Genomic DNA, 15,696 nt, shown 5'->3' with positions numbered 1-15,696 from the left:
AGAAACTTACTATTTGCCATCCCTTAAAGGAGAGTGAAAGATGGTGAGGAGTCTAGAAACCACATTTTATGATGAGGAATTGAAAGCTCTGGAGCAACTCATAAATTCACATGATGTTATAGTTGAAACCATGCCAGACCTCCCATTTGGAACAAATTTATTTTGCTTGGAGAAAAGAAGACAGTTTTATTCCTATTCTTCATTCATTTATTCCTAATCACCCAGTTGTATTTATTTAATTATATTTTCAATAATTAGAAACATAAAGAATACAAATGCAACCTAGGAGCCAAGGCAAAAAATATATATATTATCAATTACACACTCTCATTATGAGAAATTATGGAAGGAACTCCTGGTAGATTCTTTCCAATAATGGCTCCATTATTCCTTTCCCTGTACCCACATTCCTTTGCAATGTGACTGTAGCTCCTTCCAGCAAGAAGTGGGGACTATTTCTCCTCCACTGAATCTGGGCTGACTTGTGACTTGCTTTGAGCAATATTATGAAGCAGGCATGACACTGTTTTATTCTGAGCATGGGCCTCAATAGGCCTTATACCCTCCATTCCCAGAACCCTGCCCTGTCTCCATGGCAAGTCAGACTAGCCTGCTGCTGGATGAGTGAGTGCACAGATGACAGCAGAATCCTGCAGCTGTCAGGGCTTAGGCCTCAGACTGGTAAGAGAGCCCAGGCAAGATCAGAGGGCTTGACCCTGATGAGCTGATCTGTCCAGCTTGCCATAGATTCACAAGCAATGATAAACGGTTTTCTTACCCTACTGAGTTTTGGTGGTAGTTTGGTTTGTTATGTAGCAATAGATCACTATGTGTCTTACTGGAGGAAGCCAAGTATCCTACTACTGAATTCTGAAACAAAATTTCTCAAATGGTGCAGGCCCACTGCTCTTTCCCTCCCAGGAATATCTTCTGTGGGGTCTCTCATCTCTCAGTAGTCCACTATCCTGAGTGTCCTTTCCACATTTGGGTTAAAGACTTACTAGCTCTGTGTTCTGTCTTTATGGTCTTGGTCTGTTTCAAATCCTATAGTAATATGTTTAAAAACCTATAGTAATATGTTTAAATATGCTCCCTATCCTTCCAGCAACCAATGTTGCATTTGAGATATATTTTTTCTTATGTTGGCAACCTAAATATCTAATAGGATGAATTAAACTTAATCATTGTAAGCCATATATGTTAATCTGTAATATAATGGAACTGAAATGAAGGGTTTCTAAAATTCTCTGCAGTTCTCTCGATTTCTGATATTCATAATAGAATATTAAACTTAGGCTTTTAAAGACTACGTTGGAAAATACCTACGTATAAAATTAAAATGCAGGATAGAATACATAGTATTATCCCAGTACTGTAAAAATATATGTAAATGGAAATGCATAGAAACACACTGAAGCAGAGAAGAGGGAGAAACGGAGACGGGGAACTATTTTAAATGTTATGTTTCTAGGTGGTGGATTACTTTTTCATAATTTTCTTTTTCTTTTCAACAACGTCTATATCAAGTACGATTACATTTGTAGTCCAAACACCCTCACGAACACCTCTTAAAGTCCTATGCTTTCAGGAGAGTGGCCCAAGCCTGCAGAACCGGGTACACTCGTGCACGTGCCTGTGGTCGGGCTCCTGGAAAAGTTTCCAAAACAGCTGGCTAGGCGCGCGGTGGGAGGGACGCGGCTGCTCAGAAGAGCCTCCCCACGTGTTTTCGGGGAAATAGCCGGGGAGCGAGAAGGAGAAGGATTGAGAGGAAACCGAAAAGCGAAAGTCAGAACAGAGGGAGCAGTACGCAGGCGCGGGGCCGGGGCTTTCCGCTGAATTGTGCGTCCGCCTGCGGTTTCTCCCGCAGCGTCCGGGCGGGCTGTAAACTCAAGCTCTCGTGGCGACTGCCAGCGGCTCCCCCAAGCCCTCCCTGCTGAGCCGAGTCTGAGAGTGGTGGTCGTTGGACAAAATGAAAGGCAGAAGTAGGGGTGGGTCCCTGTTATTAGAGAGAGCGAGGAGAACGTTTTCTAATTACTTGAGTTGATGGAAACCTCACGTATTCCACACTTCCTCCGTTTCTTTGTTCCCTTGGCCTGGAATCATACCTTTATCCTCCGTCACTTCTCTACACAATCTGCGCTCGTGCTAATTCAGATTTACTGGCCTTTCAAACTCTGACGTTCACCCAGCTGGGATGCCTACCCTTAAACCAGACGTGAAGGTGGAGGCTGGCTGTTTCTTCAGCTGTCCTTTTGCTACATCTGCAAAGGGGGTTTTCCTCTTTCTCTTGGGGTCTTCTGGCCCCCCTTACCCTCTCCCTTATGATGACTATACCAGATGGGGTGGGAGAGGAGAGTAGTTTAGTCACTGCACCACCATTTCAAAAGTTTTGCAGGCCCAGGAAAAATTGTTTGGGCCCGGCCTGCTACCGGCATGACTTACTGAATGATTCCAGGAGGCACTGACCTAGTCTCTTTGGGCTCCACACAACCACTCTTAAAGGGCTGTATCTACTAAGGGTGACCTAAGGACCAACCTAGGACCTCCAGTGTGTGAGAGGACCCTCCTTATTGGACCTCGCATGAGAGTGAGCACCAGTCCCCACAACTGCACACAAACACACCAGCAAGTGCACTTCACGTAATTCCCACAATGTAGATGGATGTCTTTTTCCCCGTTAAGGGGACAGGAGCAGCTATACAATTTTCAGTGCAAAATTAAAATATGGGTCCCTTTTTTCAAAATCTATTAGAAATTTCAAGAAGGAAACAGCATTAATCCAAGCATGTGGCCCTTCTGAGTGCTCTGCCGTGTGCAAGTGCACAGGTAGCATGCCTGAGAAGTCCCTAGTGTGGGAATTTGAGGGGCGAGGGTTTCCTCTGTAGAAACCTTGTTCTATGTTTACTCAAAACAAATGAAAACAAATTAATACGCCGCTCCTTCCTGTAGCACTTGCAAGAACATCCAGAGCCTTCAGCTTTCCCTGTAGAGCTCTACACGATCTGGTCTTGCCTCCCTTCTTACCCATCTCGTCCCACTTTCTCTGTGTTTCACTATGCTCTCCTCCCCAGGCCCTCTTCCTATTCCTCAATCACTCCAAGCTTTCACCTGCCTGGGTCCTATATATCTACTGTTCTTTTGGAATGGTGTTTTCCTGGATGTATTCATGGAGTAGCTCCTCATTCTTCAGGTCCTCAAGTCATATGTCATCTTGTCAGACAGACCTTCATTAACTACTTCTTCCAGTTACATTTATATTCTTAAATATATCACACTTTTATTCTTCATAGCACTTATTAAATCTGTCCTTAATTATTTGCTTGTCTACTTTTATCTCTCCTCATAACAGGAGGAACTTGGAGCTGTTACAGCCTGTCTCATCTTGATTCCATGAGAGAATTAAGCCTAATGCCCTGAGATACCTGTTTATGAATCACCTTCTCTCCTATATATCTAGAATGGCACAATTTACCATCCTTGGGACACTGAGAAAACAGTCAAGCAAATCACTTTCTTGTGGTTCAGATGGGTAACTCTGATTGAGAAAGGCAATGCTTGATACAGAGTAGTCAATAATATTTTGTAGATGAGTGAATAACATCATCAACCAACACTGTGATCAGGAATCATAGGTTAATCTCACCCTTCAGAACTCAGCACTGGCACCGATGGGCTGGAGTTGAGAGGGAGAAGAGCGAGGATTCTGAACAACTCCCCTAAAGGATTTTAATAAGAGCACCATTCTTCTACCACCTCTAACCTCTCTCTTCCATCTCCACCCTGCCTCTGGGATTTTTTCCATCTGAGGCAGTTGGAAAGACATCTAGGTGAATGACTGTCAAGCCTAATGTAAGAGAGTGTTGTATAGGATTTCTAGCAGTGGCAGGGGTAGTAAAGGCTATGAGTTTAATGAGGGGGACTTAAGGAATATTTCAGGTAGGTAGATGTCTGGGATGTTTGGCACACATGAGATACTTAAAGGAAAGTTAGAGTAAGGTAATAATCAAACAATGTAATTCCAGAGCATTTCTACACAGTTTGGAGAGAGGGAAAGTAGAGAGGAAGTTCTGTGATGTTTGAACCATAACAAGCATGTCTTGGTTAATCGGTTTGAAAAATAATATTGCAGACTGTATCATGATTTTAGAGTTTGGAGGCATTATAAAGAGAGTTCTAGCTTAGTCTTGCAGGCAGGCCAAAGGAGCAAAGGAGCAAAGGAAAGAAGGGAACTAATTACTGTCCTCTGTGTGTTCGAAACACCAAGTCATTACGAAGTATTTATTAAAAGGTAGATTGTACTAGATCCTAGGGATATAACTGTGAACAAAGCCTTTTTGGTTTCTGTACATAAGAGAGCTTGCTTAGAGTTTAATGAAGAAGAGGGCTGATATGCATTTACAACAAAGCCAATAAGGACTGCGTTAGGGGATCTAGAGGATATGGAGCAGGCATGATGTAACCTGAGCCATACATATGTGCTCGTGTGTGTATGCGTGCATGAAATGAAACCTTTCCAGAGCCCTAAGGATGTGCAAATGTTATCCAGGTGACTGGATATAGATGAGATAGTGTTGGAGAATTGAGAGGAAACAGCAGAGGGAAGTGAAATGAGTATGGACCATCAAAGAAAGTGAAAGTAGTTCAGTCAGTCTTTTGCATATATGTTTTGGAGGATGAGAAGTGTTGGAGAGAAGTGCTGACACGTGAGATGAGCGATGAGTTGAATAGTAAGAAGAGACTGAAAAATGACTTTGGAAAGGTCTGTTAAGAATTATGGTCTTCATCCAGAACTGAGATTCTTAATATTTTTTGTGCCATGGACCCTTTGGGTAGTTAGATGAAACCTATAAACTCCTTCAAAAAATAATATTTTCAGTTGAATAAAATAAAATACCTAGGATTAAAAAGGAAACTACACTGAAATGCAGATATAAAAATATTAAAACCAACTTTGTGATATAGCAACTTAAGTGCTTCTTTATTAATGGCATTAAATAAGATCTAGTAATAGGTCTGATGAATGTAATTTTAAAATTATTCTTAACATAGCAATATTTTAAGATGACTGTAACAACTGTAAGGTGACAAAAATATAGTGTAAGTTATGGTTTGTTGCCCATATGCCTAACTGAAGGAAATTCTAAGTTACAGCCAGAATTTTGTGGAAGTAAAATTCTAACTATCGCCATCTAAATTCATGAACCTCCAGAATTCTGTCCATACTCTCCAGATAGGAACTGCTAATTAGAACATTATAAGCCATTTGAAGATTTTAAGCAGGGAGTGAAATGATCCAATTTGCTTTAAATAGAGCCCTCTGTTTCAGAAGCCACATGGAATTTTTGTTGTATTTACTGTAATAGATATTGCAGAGAATGTCTTTCATCATGTTTTTTTAGTGTCCTCTTTGTGAGGATTCTGGTTGAAATGTTCTATGTCTTATAGTAGTGGTTATACAACTGTATAGGTTTGTTAGGAAAGGGTGGGTTTTACTGTCTGTAAATTATACTTCAACAAGCCAGACTTTAAAAAATACAATCAGCCCAATCAATGCTCTCATGGTCAATTTGAAACAATTAAAAAGACTGTATGTCAGAAATTGGAGTGCGTGTGTACAGAGGCCAGTGGACTACAATTTTCTACTTTTAGAGCACAGCACTGGGATGGTTTGATGCCTATTTCTGTTCCTTCTACTACAGGGTGCAAGTGGGCCTCCTGAACCATGTAAGGTAAAGAAAAATCTCTTGGGTTTGCAGAGTTTATACTCACTCTTTATAGTTCTTTGGGGGACTGTCCTTGCTACCTTGAGACTTTGAGGAAATACACTGGCAGCTGTCTTTCTTCAGCATTTATTCCAGATAAAGTCATTGATATTCAATATAATTAGTCAAAGTGGTTCTTTACAAGAATTTGAAAAGGGTTTAGTAAAATGGACATTTGAGATTGGTATAGGATGGGCGAGGGGGAAAAGGAAAATATGGTTACTATTTTGAAAATCTATATTATGTTTCATTTAATGCTGCTTATTTGCTACTAATTTGGCAGGAAAAAATTATTCTAGGGTATAGAGGAGATTGATAGGATGGAAGCTCTCTAAGGGAGAAGGCAGGCTATGTTAAAATCTTTTTTACCCCTTGAATTTTTTTTTCCATCAAACATTGGCCTCTCCCTGTTTGTCTTGCCTGGGGGACAGAAAATCAGTTAGAGAGGAGTTCCCAGAGGGGACTCGTCTCTGATTGCAGTCAGGGCTCATCTTGGATACAAACCTCAGGATTTTTCACCAATAGGTCATGGTATGTGCCTAGGTATTATGACTTCCTTACCTGGCTCAGCAGCTTTTCTAGGGCCTGGTGGACAGAGAGGCTCTCCAGGTCCTAGCACTCGGGGACCCCACGCTATTACTAAGGGCAACAGCTGGGCAATGGTACTAAGCATCCGGTATGACCCATAATATCGGATATCACCCGGAATGACTCTGAGTCCCTCCTAATAAGAGGTATTCCTGGCAGTGGTACCAGCATCTATGAACTCAAAAGTTGGGATATTAGTGACATGGCAATCTAGAGGCTGCTTAATTTACCCCTGGACAATGCTCCATCATCACTTCCATGTTGTGTATAGTGTGATACCCCCTATCTGCTAGAGCTCAGGACACTGGCTTATTTGGCTTTTCCCTCAGGCTGTCCTGCTGGTTTTTTAGTAATGGAGTTGTGCCTGTTATTTTTGACCTATTCTGAAATCTTAACACTTGAACCTTCTAGAACTGAAATCATAAGTAATTTGTGAGAAACAAAATGAGAAATGAAATAAATACATACAAATGAGTCTTTAGTTAATATTATATTAACGCTTGGTTTCTTAAAGTGTCTTATGTCTCAAGTTTATCTGAAGCTTTGGTTTTTAGCATTTCAATCACAACACTTCCAATTGTGGGTGTCATGCCAGTGCGAGGAGCGCTTCAGACTTCAACCATTTACTGGAAACCGGTATATACAAAGTTGAGTTGTTGGCAAAGACCAGTCTTTAAACTTTTTCCTTTGCTTCCTTCTTTTGAGTGTCATGAGTTTATTCTGTCATTCAGCAGAATAAGGAGACTTCATCTAAAATTGAAAAATGAAAATGACCTTTAAAGAAACTATTATTTTACAAATAAATCACTATTTTAGGTAAACATCCTCTCATATACTAAATACTCCATAATCATTCTGCCAATTACCTACTAAGTACTCGCAGAAGTAATTGGGATTGAACAGTCTAAAATAAAAGGCACCTTTTAAGTAGATGAAAACTATTTTAAAAGGTCCTACTTATCCTGCCAAAAAAGTAATGAGGAAGTGGTTGTAAAATGTTGCAAAAGTTCTCTCACAACTGAATGATTTAAGGACAACTAACATTGAAATAAGCTGTCCAAGGACAGTATGGATTTTCTATCCCTGGAAGTCTTCAAGAGAAGGACTGAAAATTACTTCATTTACAGCCAGATAGAAATCTCTTGGGGCTCGGAGTCCCTTCAAGATTCTATTACTATAATGTATGTTCATCCTCATGTAAATTGGGAGTTTGAACTGCTTGATGGTATTGGGGTTTAAGAACAGATAAAGGACTTCCTAAATCCCATAATTGCATTTACAATTATGACTCAGTTCTCAGAAAAATATTATTATAACTGCTGCTGATTGTTATTCAGATACTACTTAAAGTGACTCCTGGGACTAATAATGCAAGTAACAAAAAAAAAACAAACAACAACAACAAAAAAACCCCTGGAATTTGTGGTTCTTGAACTGCTAAAATTAATGCGAAACTAGGCTTATGAATATTGACTGATATGTGTTGTCTGCTAAAGTGGAGAGAGTGGTAGAGGTTGGTGGGGCCCACAGTGGGAGTAGGAATGACGTGCTTTAGAGTCGAGTTCAGGAATATTTTGCCCTGTGGCGGCTTGTGATGGAAAAAATTTAAAGCAGTTCAAATAAAGGAAGGTGTCTGCTCTCAGTGCAGGTAAGATTAGCAACACACAGGACTGACTATACGGACATTCCTTGTGTTATGCTAATGATTTGTTTTCTCACTGCCCAGGCAGAACTTCAGCCCCTTTGGTTCGCACACGACCTCTGCTTCATTAGGAATGCCCTTGACCAGCAATGGAAAAGAAAGGGAACATACTGCAGTTTCAATTGCTGTGGGACTCAGGTTTTCTCTCAGCACTGCATATACACCTGGAGACATGGGAAGAAGGTCTGATGGAGACTGTGGCTCCGTTGAATCACTTCGGCTTAAAGAAATAACAAGGTAAATATTGAAAAGGATTTAAAAATTATAGCTGGGAATTCATTTCTAGGACTTTATTTATGACACTGAGACTTCCTGCTTCATCATTTGCTGTCACGACATTCAGCCTACTATGGAATATACAGCATATAAAAGGACTACTTTATAATTCCAATCATGATAGACTGTGTGTCCTGAAGACTAGCTTTATGTATTAAAAGGAATGGGACATTGAACATTAAAATGCTTTACTCTCAGTATATGTACTCTGCTTTGCCATTAAATTTCCTATAAGAAAGCTTCCTTTTGATAAATTCAATAATAAATATTTTATATGTGACTAAGGTTACTTACATGGTTGAGATGGGGATAAAAACAGAAGGAACATAACCTTTGTCGCCCCTTTCTGTTGGTCTTGAGACTGGAAAAGAAAGGCACAATGTTGGACAAAAATGTTATCAATACTATTGATAAAATTAGAAAAAAGCCTAGAAAGAAATATATAATGCTAAAAGAAGAGAGATAATAAAATCGCTTAGTGAGTCACAAAAATTTTTAGTCGACTAGATGAAATAGTATTTTAGATGAGCATAAAGTGTGCAAGAAGAGAAAAGCACATCTCTTGGCAGGCCCAGTCTGACTTTACACATTAATGTCTCTAAAATGTGTGAGAAAAATCGGGAGCCCAACTATATCACTGGCTTCTATGTTACGTTTAAGTGTGATTGTGAGGCCCGATTTATTCATGTGTTGGGCGATTTATGGTAACTAAGCTCTTTTCATTAAAACTGACACCAAACATAATCTTGTATTTATACAAATTTTTGAAGCACAGACATCAGTGTTATTAAAAGTAGTATTATACTATAGCAACAGTAATGTGCAAACCTCACCCTGGAAACATTCTCCGAATTTCTCTGATATACTACCTTGAACTTGTGCTTGGTTGTAATTTGGACCAACAGTAATTTTTCATCTGTAATTTGTTTCATTTGCATCTGTTGATCAGTTGTAGAGACACTTAAAAGCCACAGGGATTTTTTTTTATTGTTATTGTTTTGTTTGTTTGTTTGTTTGTTTCAGAAGGGGATGAAGTAGAGTGGCAGCAAGTCACCCTCTGTAAGTGATATATATAAGGTATTCCACATGATGGTGCTCATATATTTAGTTGCTATAGATGAACATTTTAATGGATTGTATATACTTTCATTAAAGAAGCAGAATGGAGGATTCGTATTATAATTATGTAACTAATTTCATGAATGTTTTTTCATGTATTCAGCAAATATTTACCAAATGCCTCTTTGGCCAGGTATTATTTTTAGGTCCTTAACATTCAGACATGAAAGAAAGGCAGGCATGTCAAGCCTTGTTATTGGTAGGCTAGGAGATGGGAGATGTTAAACAGACCCCCTTTCTCCCCCACTGGCAAATGAACAATACTGAGTTGTGAGACTACAGTAAGATAAAAATATAAAGCTTATAAACCCTGGGCTTCTTTTATAAAAACAAATAAACAAACGAACAAAAACTCCTGCCAAAAATAGTCTTGCTTGACTTTTAACAGCTTTCTAATCATTACCTTCACTTTGTTTTCTTCTCCCCCAGTCATAGAAGTGAAGTCAGAACCATAAAAGGAAGGAGGAAACCAAACCCCTCCAAGTGGCTATGAGTGGCCTCCATGGCTCTGGTGAACTCTGGTTCCAGCTACTCTACTCATTCCTAACTACTCTGCTAGAATTAGACAGCCCTGACCTTTTCTTTATATGAACCGGTAACACGCCACTTCCTTCCTAAGGCTTTGACCTCCGCATACCTCTTGGATCTTTCAATGATCAAAGTAAACATAAAAAGAGAAACTTCATTTACTTTATTTCAATATGACATTATCTTCCAAAATCTTAAGAAAAAAAGCACACAGAAAGAACCTAACCTTCGCAAGGCTGGGAGCTGTAGTGTTTACCGAAGGCTTTGTCTTTGGGAATGTCAGGATATAGGTACTTCAGAGGGTTTTCAGGAATGTTTTCAGCCATAATAACCTTGTAGTCTCGAAGGATGTCAGCGAATGGCAGAGCAGACAACCGGCCCTTATTGTAGGGTTCCACAGAATGGAATCTCACTTCTCCTGGAAAAACAGAAAGCAAGGGGATAGTCATGTTCCTGCAGGCATCCTTTGTGGCCATTTTTCCTGCCTACGTGAAGTCACTGATTACAAAACAATGCCAACCCTTTTCTACAGTCTGGACAGTACAGATTGCCACACAATAGAGGACACTCATACAGTCTGTGAGAAATTCATGGTATCCCATTCTGGCACAACTGTAATAATTAATATTCAAACCCATTGAACACGTGGAAAACAGAACACACCACGCACTTCTAAAACTGAAACTTGAGTAGCTAAACTCGATACTAATCTCACAAGAATAAACAGTAGTGAGCACGTACCATTTTCAGAGTGGTCCACCCAGGTGAAAGTTATTCCTCCAAGGTGGCTTTCACTGAATCTTAACAAAAAAGTTCCAGGCATTTTGTCCTTTAACAAGAATCGTTCCTTCTCCTTACTAACAAAGCCCATGACATACCTAAAAATAGAACAGTGCATAGTTTTATCTGAGCAAAGCCTGTAATTTATTGAATTTACATTTAATTCATTCACAAAGAACAGACTTAAATTTGTTTTGGGTATAACCAATGTCAATGGTGCCTGAAATACTCTTATAGAGATTAAAGTAAATATCAATATTCTATGAAGAATATAAGAAACTACATCTATTTCCCTCAATGACACTAAACATGCTGGAAAAGAAAAGAAAACTAAAAACGTAACCACATAAAAATAAGAACCTAATGAACTCATATGGAAAAATATAACCAGCAACTCACCCATCAATCCAAAGGGGAAGAATGTGTTTCTTAATTAGATCTAATATTGCTTCAAGCCATGTCCAAAAGGTAAATGATTTACCAGGTAAGTGTTCCTATTGGAATATACAAACATATTAGGACAATGACTATTTCAATAATTATGTTACTATAATAATTTGAGTTCCTCTTTTTCAGTAAAATATTTCCTTTAAATGAGACAATACTTTAGAATTTCTTTTAAAAATAACCTTATTCAGGAAGTCACCAAAATCCCAGATTATGACGTGGAGACTTAAAAAGGAGCACTATTACATTTTTGCCCATCAGATCTACAATATAAAAAATAATAAAGCCAATCTTATCAAGGACTGGAGAATATATGCCATCATTTTTAGTCAGGACTATACATTCGGACAAATTTTCTAGATGGCAATTTGGTAATGTGTATTGAAAGCTTTAACTATTCCTTTAACACTTTGCTCAGCAATATTTTAGCATTTTTATCTGAAGGAAATGTTTAGATAAATATAAAAAGGTATATACAAGATTCTAATTGCAACATTTAAAAAAATAGCCAAAATTATAAACAATGTCAATATCCAACTGGTAGTTCATAATGTATTTCCTAAATTTTAAAACATATGTACCTTTCCAAATTAAATGCATGCTGCCATTGATATGAAAAGACTATCTACTTTTGTCAGGTAGAAAAAAGGAATGCTATTTTTTTTTTTTAAAAAAAGATTATATAAATGATGTCTCCCTTCCCCTGTTTGTACCTTGCAGAACTTGGCCCAGGTGAGATGACCGTCACTGTAGCTAGTTTGGACTTAAATGAAAGAAAAGAATGAGATTTTTATCAAACAATTAGCCTCTTCAATTTGGTGCTTAATTTAGATTTTCTCTTCCCCCCTCTTCTTTCAAGCATTTCTTAAGCATCTGCTATGTGTTTGCAGTGTACTTAATGCTACAAACAGTAAAAATATATCATAAAATTTATTATTTATTCTTTTCCACAGACGAAGTCAAGATAGCTTTAGGAAGAGAGTGAGTGTCTAGGACCAGCAGTAGTGGAAATGTGTGTGATTTGGTTAAGATTGGATAGGAGGAAGAGGAGGCCACTTCAGTAGCAAGAATAATGAAGGATGAAGCATAGTGGACATGATTATGGCTTATATATGAGACAATAAAAGCAGCCTAATGTTGGAGAATAAACATTATAAAATCAGTTTGTATAAATTAGATGTATCTAGATTACCAGGAGTCTTGACTATTACCATGAAAAGAATGGATGAAGATTCACTGGGCAATAAGGGACCATTGACTTTTGATCCAGGGAAGCAAAAAGATACAAGAGTTTCTATCTAAATTTCTAAAGAAATTATACTCATAAGAATACTTCGAAAAAGATCTGAAAGGATATGGTGGCTATCTATGCTACATTTTTAAAAGCTTTATTCACTCGTTAAAAAATATTTATTGAATTCCTACTACTACGGTTTAGAAATTAAATAAGGATCAAAGTGGCAGGCAACCCAGCATCACCTGGTTAAGTCAAACTTAACCAAATCACACACGTTTCCACTATTGCTGCTCAAATGCATCTTTGGCCCTACTTTAACTAGAACTGTATACAAATCCCATTTTAACTCTTTTTTTTGGTGCTAAATGTGTTCATCCTAGAATTGTCAAAATATAGATATCTTTTAAAATTCTTTTAGAAAAAGCTTACATTATAGTCACTCCAAGGAGTACCAATGGCCCTATTTTACAAAGTTTAGAAACATCAAAACCAAAGTTTGTTTTTTTTTTTCTTTTTTCAGATAAGGGAGAGTTTATATAGGAGCCCTTTTGAGTAGTACAGGATTTAGCACCTTGTCACCACATATTTGACCCCTTTTACCCTATCTACCTCCCTTCTCCCTCCTCCCCATTATCCTCTGGTTGAAGTTTTCTTGATATATAGAATTAAGGATTACCTGAGTGGTTTTTAATTTCTATTAAATTTTCTGTCCCTGGAATCAGCTACTTTCTATTTGGTTAATGACCATTGTGCTATTAATATGAGAGATCAAGGCACCATTCATTATAAGACTTCAGATTATATTCAATGAAAATGCATAAAAACACCCTAGAGACCGGAGTGTGAAGTGGAATGGAAGTGAGGCTTTAGCCATGGATAGGCCTGGACTGTGTCTTGGCTCTGCTATGAACTAGCCATGCAGCTGTGGCAAGTTACTTAACCTCTGAACTTTAGTATCCTTATCTATAAAATTAATCGTTTTGCCTTAAATAATCATTGTTCACCCTTAAAAAAACTTTTGTAAGAAAAAAATATAGCATTTAGTCCTCGTGCCTGCCATTACAGTAGGAACTCAATAAATTGTGATGATCATCGCTATTATTAATAGTAGTAATATCATCTGGCTCTTTAAAACACTTGAGTACCAAAAACAGTGGCAAGTCCTCCATGTATATGAGCTCTCACCTGTAAGCTTCTCTGCCAGCATATTGAGTTGATCTGAGTTGAGGCCACGGCCGACGTATGATGAAAACTGCCAGCTCATCACTTCCAGGAGTTGACTTAAAGTGGCAGATGGAGGATTATTAAAGAAAACCAAGTTCTGAAATAGAGTTAAAATGATTATATTTATTAATCACATTGAACACAGTAGAATTCGATATATAGGATTTCTGATTTAACTCTTTAGGCCAACCTAAGATAACAATACAGATTATCTCATCTCTGTTGTGCTTTTTAATTAAGATTGATTTTGTCTTTTCCTAAAGAGTTCCTTTTTCCTTCAGTCTATTATAATATATGGCCCCATCTTATTCTTGAAAAAAAATCATTAGGCATCCCTGACTCTAGACTATGGGCTATCAACTCCTATAAGTTCTTAACATTGTCTAACAAATAATTGGACAGATATTCTTTTCTGAAATAATATTAATCTTAAACAAAACTTATATCATGTTATTTAATTGGTTTATCATGGATTGGTACAAGCTATACCTTGATCAGACAAAGCATCCCAAAGTACAAAAACAGTAAAGTCCCAGGCTAAGGAAGATGAACCTACAATATGAATTCATAATTAACCTACAATATTAATTCATAATTAACCATAATTCAAAATTAACTTTTGTGGATAGTAGTGGTTTTTTCTTATTTTGTTTTAGACAAGAAAATCTTTTGTATGATCAACTGCAAAAAAAGACTGCTTGTACTGGAAACTGGGTCAACAAGAGTGGAACAGATAACTTCATCTCAGATTACTGCAAAAACCAGGAAAGATGTTCTAAGAAGGAAAGAGAGATAATAATTGAGAAATCTAGTTCAGTATAGAGAGAAGGTTTTGGTGAACATGAACTAAGCTGGGCAGCAAGAAATGGAACCAATGCAAGAGAGTTCAGAAGGTGAGAATAAAACAAGATAGCATCTAATAGAGTGGGAGATAAGAAGGGGAGGAACAGAGAGAAAGAATTTCTTGAGAGGCAGTTTTCCTTGAACCTGAGGATTGTGTCTGGATAAATGACCAAAAATAATAGAGTATAATCATGGTCTAGGAGCTTGAGTTTTGAGGCAGAGTAAAATTAAGAGAAACCACAGTTATTTGTTATGCTGGACTCTATAGGATGTGCATCTGTGTTTTAGAAGCTGTATATGATCTACATCTCCAGATTCCTCATTCCGGAGCAGAGCAGAATCTGGGGTGGTTAGTATAATAACTTTAGTAGCTTTCTTATAGAGGAAGGATGCAGCAGAAAGCTAAATGCAGCAACACTGCACTCTGGGGCTAGAGAACAAAGAAGTACCCTATCTTCCCTCCTACATCTTAAAATTGGATGAAAAGCTCTGAACGTTTGTAGCTCCTAATGGGAAATGACATTTAATTTCAAGAATGTTGGCTATTCTTGGCTTTAAAGACCAAGTGGCTTCTCTACTGAGTTCTGTTCTCACTGCTGTATGTGATCTTAAAGGAAGTGAGGCAACAATGCACTCCATGCAGCCTTCCTCTGCAGTTAATCTGTCTCTAAATGCCAGGGCACCGGAAGATTAGAAAGAATAGGGCTGAGTCATTTTCCATGTTGTTTCCTTATTAGGTACATTAAATAAAAGAGAAAGGGCACTTAGAGATAGCTCATTATGTCTGTTCCTATTGCTGGATACTAAGGTAAAAAGAATTCTTCCCTTTAGAAGGAACATAGAAGAAATGTTATTTACATCTGACCTATTTTCTCTAGACCTTGGTGGTTTCCAGGACAACACACTGAGGTTTTGTAAGAGGGAGCAAGGGGAAATGCCGACTCATCTTTTTTGCCACTCCCTTCCCTGGTTGTCTTTTAAGAACATCTATTCTCTGCTTGCTTTGTAACCTCAGGTCAATTTTTGATTAATGTCTCAACCACCAGATGGCAACAAAATCCAATTTGAGCCTAGAATGAATTAAATCTATAATCAACTTCAATGAGTTAAATTACAATCAACTTGAAAATTTGTACAGTCAGAGCATAGTTATGCAAGACTGATGACTATTCTAGTCACTTATTTGGAAA

At 38.0% G+C, this 15,696-nt stretch overlaps 1 protein-coding gene across 2 annotated transcripts in view; it reads right to left on the bottom strand.

Annotated features, from left to right (window-relative positions):
* Positions 1–6,825: 6,825 nt before the first annotated feature.
* The window catches only part of STAT4 (signal transducer and activator of transcription 4), a 101,881-nt gene continuing 93,010 nt past the window's right edge, over positions 6,826–15,696 (bottom strand). For both annotated transcript variants that reach the window (XM_016161653.2, XM_016161658.1), the window contains 8 exons: positions 13,625–13,760; positions 11,916–11,965; positions 11,155–11,249; positions 10,717–10,853; positions 10,202–10,393; positions 8,623–8,689; positions 8,164–8,272; positions 6,826–7,100 (listed from right to left, as the gene is read on the bottom strand). In XM_016161653.2, the coding sequence (XP_016017139.1) occupies positions 7,074–7,100; positions 8,164–8,272; positions 8,623–8,689; positions 10,202–10,393; positions 10,717–10,853; positions 11,155–11,249; positions 11,916–11,965; positions 13,625–13,760 (813 nt within the window). In that variant the 3' untranslated portion in view covers positions 6,826–7,073. The remainder of the gene's footprint in view (positions 7,101–8,163; positions 8,273–8,622; positions 8,690–10,201; positions 10,394–10,716; positions 10,854–11,154; positions 11,250–11,915; positions 11,966–13,624; positions 13,761–15,696) is intronic.

This window comes from Rousettus aegyptiacus, unplaced genomic scaffold (genome assembly GCF_014176215.1).
Source record: "Rousettus aegyptiacus isolate mRouAeg1 unplaced genomic scaffold, mRouAeg1.p scaffold_m13_p_2, whole genome shotgun sequence".
NCBI classification, from domain to species: Eukaryota; Metazoa; Chordata; class Mammalia; order Chiroptera; family Pteropodidae; genus Rousettus; species Rousettus aegyptiacus.
Note: the sequence above shows the minus strand (reverse complement) of the source record. Positions and strands in the feature narration are given on the sequence as shown.